Source organism: Callospermophilus lateralis, chromosome 16 (genome assembly GCF_048772815.1).
Source record: "Callospermophilus lateralis isolate mCalLat2 chromosome 16, mCalLat2.hap1, whole genome shotgun sequence".
Lineage (NCBI taxonomy): Eukaryota > Metazoa > Chordata > Mammalia > Rodentia > Sciuridae > Callospermophilus > Callospermophilus lateralis.
Genome location: NC_135320.1, coordinates 58780808 through 58794600, shown reverse-complemented (window position 1 = coordinate 58794600; position 13793 = coordinate 58780808). Strand labels below are relative to the sequence as shown.

At 41.5% G+C, this 13793-nt stretch overlaps 1 protein-coding gene across 2 annotated transcripts in view; it reads right to left on the bottom strand.

The window, feature by feature from the left end:
- Positions 1-298: 298 nt before the first annotated feature.
- Positions 299-13793, bottom strand: part of Baalc (BAALC binder of MAP3K1 and KLF4) — a 59607-nt gene continuing 46112 nt past the window's right edge. For both annotated transcript variants that reach the window (XM_076836316.2, XM_076836317.2), the window contains 2 exons: positions 11638-11804; positions 299-409 (listed from right to left, as the gene is read on the bottom strand). In XM_076836316.2, the coding sequence (XP_076692431.2) occupies positions 299-409; positions 11638-11804 (278 nt within the window). The remainder of the gene's footprint in view (positions 410-11637; positions 11805-13793) is intronic.

Sequence of the window (13793 nt, the reverse complement as noted above, 5' to 3'; positions counted from 1 at the left end):
CCACTTCTACACCAGACCCTATTACAGGGAGTACAAAGAGCCAGACCTAACCATACATTTGGCAACTTATTAAAAGATTCAAGGGCTGTTCAATACAATCACTTTATGTGACAAACAGGAGGCTGAGAAAGTCCCAACAGCTCAGGTAGTTTTTTTTGTTGTTGTTGTTGTTGTTGTTGTTGTTTTGCGGCCGGGTAAAACCATCTCTTTCTCCCTTCTTCAAGGTTGCTTGATGAGATCCAGTACCATGAAGGGCACTTCAGAAGTCCCTCGGCTCTTCTACTCAGAGGACATTCTGCTAATTGACACAGTTCTTTGTGATTCTTTTACTTCTGTCCATCTGTCGGATGCTGTCTGTAACGTTAATGGTGACTTCTTTTGCAGACATCCTCTTGGTATCTCTTTTAGCCTGTTTAAAAAAAAAAAAAGTTTGAAACAGTGAATTGAGTTACTAAGAGAGATCAAAAAATCCTCACATTGACATTAATTTCTGATAATTGTTACAAACACAGGTCAGAAGAATGACCTACAAGAACACCTGTAAGTTCCTACTCAGTGGTATTTTAAGTTAAATTTATTTAGTACATGAAAATATAACAATTGTACATATTAATGGGGTATCGTGTTTCTATATGCATACACTTATTTTCAGAGGTTTAAAACCTGGCAACAGACATATTCATTATTGAGCAAATGAATTTGCTAACGTCCATCAAAAGATAAAAGTTCTCAGTTGGCTTTAATAGGGTGCTTAAGTTTTTGAGCTCTGGAGTCAGACTTTGGTTCAAATACAGTCTATATCATTCACCATGGGCAATTATTTTTTAAAACGTTGCTAATCTTATCTTTCCTCACCTGTAAAATGGGGAATAATATTATCTACCTCACAAGGTTGTTATGGTACATTCATTGTTTTATTTAATCCTTATAGTACCATACTGCCTGTTTCTAAATAAAAATAGTGAGGGGAAAAACTCTTGCAGAGTAGAATTATTCCATGTCTAAGTAAAGACAGATCAGTGATAAAGCCTAGGATTAACTTTAAGTATTAAAGCATTAAGTAAATTATAAGCTCTTCAATATGTGCCCACCCACCACTTCTCCCAAGATGAAAATGACTAACTAGAAGTGGGGGTTATTTCATGCCCATTCCACTCAACTGTAAGCATGGAGTGACTTGAGATGAGCCTTTCAAGTATCCCCAGGGATGAGTGAGGTTATGTGCTGCCCATCCCACCTCCAGGGAGGACCTGCTGCCCAGCTCCAGGGAATACTGTCAGCAGACAACTTATAGTTGTCCCTTCAGGAGTGACCTCAGCTTCAGAGAGCCACCTCACTCAAGGTTGAACTGTGGTCCAGTGTGGTGATGAAGGGAAGGAAATGAAGTCTTGACCCTTTGGCCTAAGGTAGGCCAGGTCTGGTGTGCCATTCAGCTGCAGAGCTCCCATGGGAGCTGACAGAGGCTGCTGTCTGACTGTACGGTGGCTCATCTTCCCCCTCCACAGGTGGTGATCCTAGGGCCACTTCCTACTGAACATCCTCTGTAATGATACATCAGTCTGCTTCCTGGAAAACAGTCTCATATCCTGTGAGCAGCTCTTATAGAGCAAGGATCTGTCCATGCTGGGTGTGAGTCTGGAGTTGCTAGATGTCTGTTTTTCATTCAGCATGGCTCCTAAGCACAAGCCAACCATGTCATCCATAGGGCATCCAAAGAAATGGTGGACTGTTCCACCACTGGACAAAAAATAAGCAGCTCTGAGTTTATTAACAAATTATAGGTAGGTTTCTATCATGTCAAATAAAACCTGTATATTTGTAGTGGCCGCTGGTGATGCCCCCTCCACGTTCCATTTATTCAGCTGATGCCTCTGGCTCCCAGCTACTAAGCCTTGGCTCTTAACTACTCACAGTAGCACTCTTCCAGAAACTGTCATCATATGATTGGAGCCACCTATCCCAGAAATGCCAAAGAGGTTACACACAAATTCCCGGCCCTAACCAGTGTCTGATTATTGGGGATAAAAATATATATATATGGTTTGGGGGGGGGCAGAGACTGTGAAAGATGAAGTTTGGCCAGGCATGGTGGTACATGCCTATAATCCCAGCAGCTCAGGAGGCTGAGGCAGGAGGATAATGAGTTCAAAGCCAGCCTCAGTAAAAGGTGCTAAGCAACTCAATGAGACCTTGTCTCTAAATAAAATACAACATGGGGCTGGGGATATGGTTCAGAGGTTAAGTACCTCTAAATTCAATCCCAGGTACCCACCCCACCCCCCCTGCAAAGTGCTATCTCCTCTGCCTCAGAGCTACAAATCTGTAGCCACTCATGTTCCAGAGCTGCTTATAGTATGAAGATCAGTTGAAACTACAACTGTTCAGCTCAGCGCTCATGCTTGCTGAACTTGATCCTCTGTCCTGACCTTCTGTCCCCACTAACATGCAAGTTTCAATCAGTCCCTTGCATCGTAGGCTCTGCTGCTTGGAAACCTGGCCTAAGATAATAATTTGAGTGATCTGAGGGGCACTCAAGGAAAATCTCAACTGTCGCTTTAGACTTATTCATTAATTTCAAGAATAGGATTTCACTATTTTCCTCTTAATGTTCCTGGCACCTCTCATCAATTCTGAGACATAGGAGGCCCTCAATTTAACTTTGAGTAGATGGATGGATGGATGAACAAACAATCACCCTGCCCTTGTCCATATTCTTTTGCTTTAAAAACCATTAGTCAGTACTGTTTAGATTTCTATCTTACACCGAGGTCTTTGAAGCTGGAACTTGTATCAGGACTAGCATTTACCTCCTACCTGTTCATCACACAGGTGCTGTGCAGGAAAAGAAGGTACCAATGCTGTGTCCTAAAGAAAGATGTGGTGATGGTGAGGCCAGTTCCATTGGACTTTCATTTGGGGCATTATTACTTGAATTCTTTGAAAACAGGAGCAGGGAATAGACAGAGGCCATGATTGAAATGAGCTAAATTGCTGGCAGAGTCCCCCTAAGTTGGTGGGGGATAAGAATTTTCCAGAATAGAAATACAAACTTTACAAACTACAAAAGTACTTTTCTTTAGAACAGTATTGGCAAGATTTTACAAACGGTTATTTAAGATTATACACAGAAAATGTTCTGTTGTATTTTGGTCAATTTTTAAGTTTAAAAAAATCTGAGCAAAAATTCAGTAGTTGGATGATTCTGTATTTCTAAGCCTGTGTAAAGAGTCAAAGGGTACAAAATCCTTAGAGCAGCCACTGAATCACAACTATAGCGGGACAGTTTCTTAAATCTGTGGATCATAAGTCTGTACCATGGAATGTTCAGGGCATAAGCCTTGGAGTCAGACCTGGACCTAGTGCAAAACTTGCTTTAACCTAAGTCTTATTCTCTTACCTGAAAAACAGGGAAATAATGCCTGCCTCTTAGATATTTGGAGAGAATTAAGTGTGTCACTTGGCATTGAAAAAGTGATCAATTCTGGTTTGCCTAGGACTGTCCCATTTTAAAATGAAAGTCCCACATTGCAGAATCTTCTCCAGGCCCTAACAAATCAGGACACTTAGCCACACCTGTTATAGCTATTGTCATTAATTTCATTTGAAAAGTTGTGTCAGGAAACATACCAAATTGATGTCATCATTTTAATATAAGGTTTTTGATAACTACTACTTCTAAATGGCAACAACAATAATTCTAAAAGATACCCTTTTGGATAAAGGAAAACTAGAGTTCTGTAGTTCAGTTATAAGCCCAGAAGGTTCAAGCCACAAAGAAATCCACTTGCAAATAATTACTGTATTAAGTTTAACAAAGTAAACAATTAAAACAATAATGTGTTTTCTTGGAAACATTTTTTTAAAGAGAAGCTTTAGAATCTGAAAGCTTTGGAGTCAACTGAAAGGTACCCACTCCATTTACAGCTGTAAGATATCAAGGAGGGTGGTAGTCACTATAACCTAGTTACAACTTGGAAAGTTCACACTCCAAGCCCAGAGAAGAGCAAGAAAGACTACAATTCTAGGTACCTGCTCTAAGGAGGCGGGGTTGTAGCTCAGTGATAGAGCACTTGCACAGCATGCATGAGGCCCAGGGTTCAATACCCAGGGCAACCAAAAAAAAAAAGGTGGAGATCTTCCTGCCTTCCAATGAAAAAAATAGAGCTACATAGGTACAAGGAAAAATTGACATTTTGTCCCTCAGGTCACTTTATATAACAAATTTGTTCCCCCTTTTACATGGTATTTAACAAATACCACATAAATGTATTTATTCCCACACCCCCCTTTTAATGATAGGAAAAGAAAATATGTCCCTATTGTAATCAGTGGCTTTTAAAAATCCTAAGGTTCTCAATTTGATGATGAGAAAATCCTATTTGGCACCTTTTTCTTTTACAGCTGTCTAATTCAATCCTTTCTCCACTTCTAATATTCTTGTTTTGTGAGCTCTGTCACCATTGACACCTCTTGTTTCTCACCTAGTTTGACAGCTTTCCTATTCTCTTGCCTCATTTTAATTTCTGCAAGCTTAATATCCTGTGAATCATGAATTTTAGTCTTTCTGGTACTGCCTCTTTAATTAAAAGTCATTTATTGGCTGCCATTTCTCAAGGGTAACCAGATTGACTGTGATCACTTCTTGGCAGTCTCCAACCCAGATGGACCAGTTTCTCTTGGGGTTCAGAAGTCAAGGAGTGATCCAGCTCATTCCCCATAGCGGTAGAGACAGCCTGGCTGCTTTATGGAGAACCAGACTCAGGACAGCTATTAAATTTGCTCAGTCTTTTCTCAGTTTCCCTCCAAATGGAAGTAGATATTTTCTCAGCTTTATTTGGATTCCACAAATGTCTGCACCTAATATGGAATAGTGCAAACCTTTTCACAGATCTTTGCAGATGACAAAGAAAAGCAGGACTTAGAGATTTAATTTATCAGACATTGTTTTTTTCTATATTACTAATATATAAATTTTTTGCTGGTACTAGGATTTAAACTCAAAGGTACTCTACAAATGAGCTATATCCCCAGCTCTTTTTTGAGACAGAATTTTACTAAATTGCCTAAGCTGGCCTCAAACTTACAATCTCCTGCCTCAGCCTCCCAAGTAGCTGGGATGACAGGCAGTGTCCAATACACCTGGCTATATTACTACTGTTTTTAAAGTATAAGAACAATACATAATTATGGTAAAAAAAAAAATTAAAGAGTAGAGAAGGGCACAGTGAAAAACAACTCTTGATTCCAGGCTCTGGCCCTTCAAGCTGTCCCCACAGATAATCCTGGCTACTAACTTTCTGTGGAGTGTTGCAGGGATTTTCTAAATATATACCATCAGAGTGCTGCTATTCTCTCTCCCCACACTCTACTTTCATCCTGGCCTCTAACCACAGCTTGAACTGTATATTTACTTGCTTACTCATTTTTTGTTTTACTATCTCATCAGATTACAAACTTTAAGAAGGTCAGGACCCAGTTTATTTTGCTCACTACAGTATCCCTAGCATCTAACTTAATGTTTGTCACATAATAGAAACCTAATAAATAACTGGAGGAACACATGTGAGAAGGTAAATCTTCAGAAAGAAAAGTCAAGAAAAATCTCAAGAGAACTTGTTTACATTGCTCTACCTAAATGCCCAACAGCTTTCCTCCTGGATTTCAATTGTGTCCATAATTGATTGTTCCTTGCAACATCCCTGAGACAGATGAGAATCTTATTGTGTTTGACTTCAGCTGTCTCACTGCAAAATCATACAGGCTAATGCAATTTGCCCAAGACCAAAATCATATTGGTGGTGAGTTGAACTAGAGATGGTGGCCCCAGGTCCCACATCCAGTCTCCCACAGTTTTGTCAAAGCTCACTCTGACTTTTCCACTACTATACCTCAGATAATGAGAAGCAAGGATGTGTGGTTTGGAGGCAGACAGATGGGAGTTGGAATTCTAGCATAGCCAAATCGTTACTCCCTGGGCCATGTTGGCCAATATTCAGCTTCTGAGCCTCTTTTCTCAGATGGGGAGGGACAATGTTTACCTTTCACAGTTGTAAGGGCGAAAGATAACGCCATATATAGTGCCTGGCACAATGGAGTTCCTACTAACACTTTTCCTCTTTGCTTCCCCCTCAGAAGATTGAAGACCAGTGCCTTGCAAGTGGCAACTCAAGATGTTTGACTTCTTTTGAGTCAGGTCTCCATTAAAGCAATACTGACAATAAGAAACCTCTAGTTGTTCCCAAATTCCATATATTGGTTTGCTGTTTCATGATTTTCATAGCACTAAGGTGAAGCCAATCCAGGAATATTCCATCTTAGCAACTCTACTCGGGGCCAGCTGTTCATCTTGGAAGACGGGGATCAGACTTTAAGGCAAAACTTTCAAGAATTCCCCAAGCTTGAGAAAGAATACTGAGCTCACCACCGCCCTGTGCCCAGTTCACACTTAGAAGGGCACTTCCCCTCTTTGGTTTTTCCCCTGTGGATTCTTTTGTTCTTTCTTTCCTTTTGATGTCTAGTGTTTGTTTTGATGTCTTGTGTTATGAGGAGAGACTCATCATGACTTTCCAATCTCTTCCCTGATATGGCTCTTATGACTGTTGTCCAGGAGAAATTCTAGGCTGATCCTATTCTTCCTCCACTCTTGACCTCCTCTCTCAGCTCTGTAGGGCTTCAGCCATCCTTCTGACTGTTGGCCAGACACTGGGAGCGGGACAGAAGGAGGAAGCCCTTTAGCTAAGAGCTCTGTCCAGACAAGGGCTAATTCCTTTAGCATAGTCTGGGCATTTTGCCAAAAATAATAAAACAACTGGAAAATATGCAGCTTTTGAAGACACGAAGGCTCACTGGGATGCTGGCCACATACTTGGAGCTCTGTCTGCTTAGAGCTACATCCACATATATATTTCTATCTTCTCTGAATTTTGTGTTTATGGAGTGTCAGGGCTTGGGATGGGAGTTCTAAGCCCAAGGAAATGGCACATGAGGGCTAGAGAATAAGCAGAGGCAGCCCTGAGTTCCTGAACAACTAATTAGCAGAAGATGAGCAATACTACAGAGCCTCCTTGCCTACTGTTTGAGCACAGCTGGGGGACTAGGTGAAGGAGACTGAGCTAATAAGTCATCGGACACTACAGAGTCAATAAAGTCCCAAAAGATTGAGGAAATCAAGATGCAACAAGAGAGCTCCTGACCTATATGGTTGAGTCCAATTTGTGAAAGATCACTTTTTGCCACAGTTTTGCCAGGTAACATCTATTAATACCAGGCAGAAGGCAGGGCCCAGAGGGAGTTGAGAAAGGAGGGTGTGGTCTGTTAGATGGCGCATAAAGTGGAGGAGGACTCGGAGCAGCAGGTGCTTTTTGTTCACTGTTGTGAGCTGTGCCCCATCACCCTTTAGAAAGCTATTTGAACTGTGGGATGCATCTGTGCTATACAGAGCTGCCACCCGCTATTAGTGACCTTCCAGTTCTTGCAGAGCATCAATCTGTAACTGCTTTATTTACGTTTTCTGTTCCAATCCTTAGCCCAATTAAAACTGGCAGCTGCTCCAGAACAAATGCCACACCTGCTTCGCTCCCCTCCTGGATCCTTGGTTCTAGAACAGCACTCAACGGACATGTGATGAACGGCTCTCAAGAGCACTATAGGAACCGATGAGGAAAATTTCTAAACCTAGTTGGGTTGTCTTTAACACACACACTTGTCTGAATGACAAGGCCACCTTGAGCATGTGGGTAGGGCTGCAAGCTTCTCCAGAGGGGTCTTCTGGAGAAGGAAAGCTTTAAAAAGAAAATGCCAAAGAACCATCTGCCAGACAGTCTGATGGGGCACAAGGGGAATACTGTCAAGTACTAGCACAGTTGCTCCTCTGCTTACCATGGAATTACATTTCAAGAGACCCATTGCAAGTTGAAAATATAATAAATAAAAAATGTATTTAGTACATAGTCTTTGGAACTTCATAGCTTAGCAACATGGTCCCCTTGTGATTGTCGGGCTGAGTGGGAGCTGGGGCTCCTGGCTGCCCAGTGTGGAAGAGGACTATATCTCCTATTGATAGTTCAGGAAAAGATCCAAATGTAAAATTCAAAATATGGTTTCTATGGAATGCCCATTGTTATTGTGCTATTGTAAAGTCAAAAAATCATTAAGTCAAGCCATCGTCACCCAGGGACCATGGGTAGGTCATCTTGGGGGCATGGAAGGAGTGCAAAGAAAGACCAGCAGATACTGAAGATACATGAAGTTTCAGCCCAGGGTAAAAGATGAATTAGAAAGAAACCATAAATCCAAGTCCTAGGAAGGAATAGGAAGAACGTTCTTTCCTTTAATCAGATTCTAGATAACCTGAAAACCTTCCAGAGTGTCGGTATAAGAAAGCTCTGCAGCAGAAACCTCAGTTAGAGGTAAACTTACCTTATAAACTGACACCTTTGGCCTTTGAGGGACTCTAGATGTCTGTTGTCTGATTTATCTTCAGATGCAAGGACCACTGATAAGCTTCAGTAATTGTCTGAAATCTTAAAACCAAAGCTATCTGCTCCCTGATCTTATTTTGAAATAGTTACAACATAGCCATCCTTAGTTAATTCGTGAAAACAACAGCACAGAGAGCTTGCCACTGTGTGCATTTCCCTGGGGCCACACTGGTCTGGTGTGTAGCTAGTGCTCTCCTGTGATTGTGTCCACCGCTGCTAGAATCTTGCAGGGGCCGGTTCTGCAGGCTTTAACTGTTACATAGGCCTCCAGAATATGGGGATATGTTGGTGGGGAAGAGCTTTCCTTAGCTATCTCTTGTTATTGTCATCTGCAGTTTATAGCTGAGAACTATCAGCATTTTAGATACTGATCCAAATGTTGTGAGAATTAAGTGAGGTGATATATTGGTGCTTAGGCCCTTATGCTATATCTAAAACACACAATTAAATGCTGTCATGGGTTTAAGAAAGTCAGACTAAGTACAAATCACGGGTGGCAAGAGTATAAAATGGTACAATCACTTTGGAAAACCGTTTGCCCAGATCTATTAAAGTCAAATATAGACCTATCCTACAATGCAGCAATTGCACTCTGAGGTATATAACCTAAAGAAAAAGTCCACCAAAGAGCATGTGCAAGAATATTAATAGCTGTGATGTTCACAATAGCCCCAAACTGGAAATGACTAAAATATCAAGTAGAATAGTTAAACTGTGATGTAGTCACATATATATATATATATAAAAAATTTTACACACACACAATTAAAATGAAGAAACTGCTGCAACCTCACAATGTGGGTAATTTTCACAAGGATAATGTTGAGCAAAAGAAGCCAGATACAAAGGGTACAACAGTATGATCCCATTTATGAAAATCTCAAAAATGAACAGATCTATAATGCTGGAAGTCAAAAGAGTGGTTATGTTGTGGGGGATATATGGTGACTGGGAATGGGCACAAGGAGGACTTCTGGGGCATTAACGTTCTGTCTTCATCTGGATGTGTCACCTTACAACACTTCACTGAATTTATGACTGCGTTTTGTGTGTGTGTGGTGTGCACGATAGACTGCATTATTGCTCCTAATCTTTCATTATCCTCACTTCTCTCTTTGCTACATTAATGTTGGGCTGGTCCATTTGACTTTCTTTGACTAGTGTTGTTTGTGAATATGATAGAGACATGAGATGGGTTCAGGTCTTTGGCTTTGCCTTCTTGAGTTTTCTTCAGAGTTATGAGAAAAACATGCCTTAGAGAGATGTTGTGCCCTGGCATAATTTCCAGAATAATCTACATGGAACAGACTGAGCCAGACCTGGAAGCTAAAGTCAGACTTAGTCCATTTAAGTTGCAGCTGACCATGAGGGAAGGAGGAAAGGTGGTTGTTTAAGCCACTGAATGTTGACAGGCTTTGTTACACAGCATGACATACTGTTAGTAGTTAACTGATACATTATTGTTCTTCTTTAAAAAAAAATACTTTAAGATCTTATGTTCTACCTTACTAATAGTCAACTTTCTCAAGTTATGTCACCCATATCTAGCACTTCTAGAGCTATGTCCGGGTCCTGTATTCATATTACACACTCAAATGAACCTGTGGCTGAAACCCTGCAGGGGCTGGCTCTGCCTGACCCTACTTTAACTGCCACACAGGCTCCCAGAATTCCTAGCCCACAAAATGGGAATGCTGCTTGCTTCACCATGCTCTTGGGAAGATTTAATGAGCCAGTTAACCTAAAAGTACTTTCTAATATACAAAATACAACTTTGAAATGATGGATGAGGGCAGAAAGTAATGTGAGGAAATATAATACATGGATCATGACATCCACCAGGCGATTCTGCCTCCTCCCTGCTGAGGGGCATGTGTGTGGGGAAAAGGCTAGGGGACAAATGTCTGGGCCTGCACTAGGACTATCACCAAATTTCTGAGCATGGTTCTCAGACCCAGAATGCCTTGAGAGATGGCAAAGTGATCAGGTCTACAGAAGGCCAGCTTTGCAGAGGCAAAGCGGACAATAAAGGACCCTAGGAAGCCACTGTTGTGCTCAGATTTAACTCCCATTGCCTTCACAGTGTCTGAAGGGCTCCACTGTTCCTTTAATGGACTGTGGTGTCACATATTGAACTATCCTTTGTTAAACTGCACTGCCCTTGTTATATACATCTTTGTTAACCACAGGCCCATCTCTTGATTCATTTTGGTAATTTTACTTAGACTATGTGGATAAGGAACCTGAGATTCAGAGAGATTGATTTCTGCCAGGCTCCTTACTTAATGAATATTAGGCTGAAGTGGCAAGACGTTTTTGACCAAAGATTAGACAAGCAGCTCACCGATGTGAGCAAGAATTCTATCATTCGACAGCCAACTGTGCCTTCAGAAATCGGGTGGCATTGGCCTGAAGGGATAGGACTAGTGAGTTTTAGCAGGAGAGGGGAGAAGATGAGGCATAGGGAAGATGGAATTTGGGGGGAGGCTAGAAGGAGGAGGGGGAGGAAGAAACTGCAGCCCCTTGAGCCTGGCCTACCATCAGGATTCTGGCCTGTGCCCTGTCACACCCACGTAAGGACCTGATGGTGGCAGGAGGAACACTTCTCAACAACAGCTCTGGGTGAAAAAGGTTTAGAAAGGATGCCAGCCAACTTCAGGGATACCATAGCCCTGCCTCCTTTCCAATAGCAGCATTTTGGAGTGATGCCATCACACATTCTAATGAGGACCATCTTTGGGGAAACTTCCACTGCCCACCTGGCTGGAAGGTGTGTGAGGCAAAACACTAGACTTGGTCACTACCACACTGGTCTTATACCTTCATCCTCTCCCTGTTCCCTACCCTGCCAACCTGAGACTGGCCTGCTGCCTGGACACGGGCTGTCCTAGAGAAGAAGTCACTTGAACAAAGCTGTGCTTAAACACAACACTTCTTTTAGAGCACAAATATCAAGGACCCATTTCTGCTGTTTCAACAAAAATGGCAACCCTCAAGGCAGAGGTTGGAGTGAGGTTTACAGTAATTTTATAGGGAAAGGGTGGAGAATAGCTATTGCTGAGGTGCTCCTTCCCTGGACAGTCTGGGTGGTCCTGACCTAGAGCAAGTTCCACCTCTCTTCTCCAGTCACGAGCCCATTCTGTGGTTGCAGCCCTACCTCTGTGGTCCAAAGGCCATTCTGTTTCTGGGTCAAAGGGCCTGAACTGAGGCTCTGGGAATTCTGGCACTGGGTCCCACAGTTCATCTTCTTCTCTTGGTTGGATATTCCACCTGGGGCTGTAGGTCGGGGAACACCATTAGAGGACAGTCCATCTTCCAGCACACCTGAGGAGGTAAGCAGAGGGTGGCACCAGAGGCTTTTACATGGCAGTTATTGTAAACAATTCCAAATTTAGGAGAAAAAGAGTTTGTTTTTTAAAAAAAAAATAAATAAATAAATAAATAAAGGAAAAAAGTCACCAGAAATCCCACCATGCAGAATTGTCCTTTTCTATAAGAATGTGTTCTTTTTTAAATAAAAATAATTTTGTGACCTGAAATTTTCACTTGAGACATTGATTTCCCATATCATGAACTATTTAGCCATATTATTTTTCACACGTATGTTGTAAGGATGTATCACCATTATTTAACTAGTCTCTTCTGATTGAATATTTGTTTCCCCTTTTTAATAATAAATGTTACTGGGATGAAACTCGTGTGGTTAAAGTCATTTTAAAAAATATTTTTAAAGATTCTCTGCTGCTTTTTAAAAATTCTTTATTTCTTGAGACAAGTTCTTGCTAAATTGTTTAGGGCTTCACCAAATTGCTGAGGTTGGTCTTGAGCTTGTGATCCTCTGGCCTCCGCCTTCTGAGTCACTGGGATTACAGGCATGAGCCACAACACCTGGTTAAAGCTTTATTCTTAATTCCTTGGTGTATGTAACTAGAAGAGAGATTACTGACTTGAAAGTTATATAGAGATTATTTCAATAATTCCATCTCAGTGTTGAACTACACACATATGCCTCTCATAACAAATGACAAGAAATTAAAGAAATTTAAACAAATAGCCTCACTGAAAAGCAAGCAGAAGATGACATTGAGGAATTCATGAAAGATGAAAAGTATCTGATTGGGAAGACAAAAGGGCCTAGAAAGCATGAGGGAGGTGCTAAGTGGACAGAGCTCCTGCAGTACCCACTGGGAAGTAGGAGCAGCCGGGTGGGGAGCACAGGCTACTCCACCAGCAAGACGACAGTGAGGTGCTTGATTTAGAAGGGCTGTGCACTCGGTGGCATTGAATTTCACTTAACAAAACTTGAATTCAAAGACAAAATTACTAAGAACTTTAAGATGCTCTTGCAGAACATCAAATCTAAGTCAGGGCCTCTGCTAAGCCCTGTGGGGGTGGGTGTCCCTATGCAGCTGCGATACACATTCATGAAGTCAGCCAGGCTGAGGCAGATCTGTGGCCTAGAAGCAAATGGCTAGTACTTCCCTATCAGCAGCCCCTCCATTCCTAGGGGCTTCTATAAACTAAAAATCTCTCATTTGGTCTGGCGTTTTCACTTTTTCATTGATCGCTGAACAAAAATTATAACTTATTTTTTAACCCTCTGAATCCAAGAATTTATATATTCATTTTTTTATTTTTGGTACCAAGGATTGAACCCATGGGTGCTTTACCCTGAACCACATCCCCAGCCCTTCTTCTTTTTTTTTTTTTTTAATTTAATTTTTGAGACAGGGCCTCACTAAATTGCTGAGGCTAGCTTTGAAGTTGTAATCCTCCAGCCTCAGCCTCCTGAGCTGCTGAGATTACAGATGTGTGCCACCATGCCTGGCTTTGCTACTTTTAGAGGACAGTTTTTTATTTAAATTTTTTTAAAAAATTTAAATATACTGCTTAATTTCCTTCAGCTCTAAACAGTCTTTATGGCAAAGCAGCATATTTTTGGAATGGCATATTCTGGGCTCCTACACAGAGCATATATCTCTGGATGATGAGGGGAAAAATTATTTTTCTCTTGTATTCTGTATTTTGCAAGTTTTCTAAGATTGAGTCTTAAAACAAAACAAACCTAGGAAATACAATTTAAATGTGTGCAGCAAATACCTGGTTGGTTGCAGGCAGAAGTAATGGTTAATGACCCCATATTCCTGACCCCATGGGGTGACCTCTTGACAACACTGAGTAGATAACCCCTGCTCATTGGATGGCAGTGCTGGTCCCTGAGTGGGCCCTATTTTTCTATTTGTCAGAGTTTTCTGCTTATTTATTAGGCTCACTATGCCAGCAGCTTAGCACTTGGCTGATTGCTGATTCCTA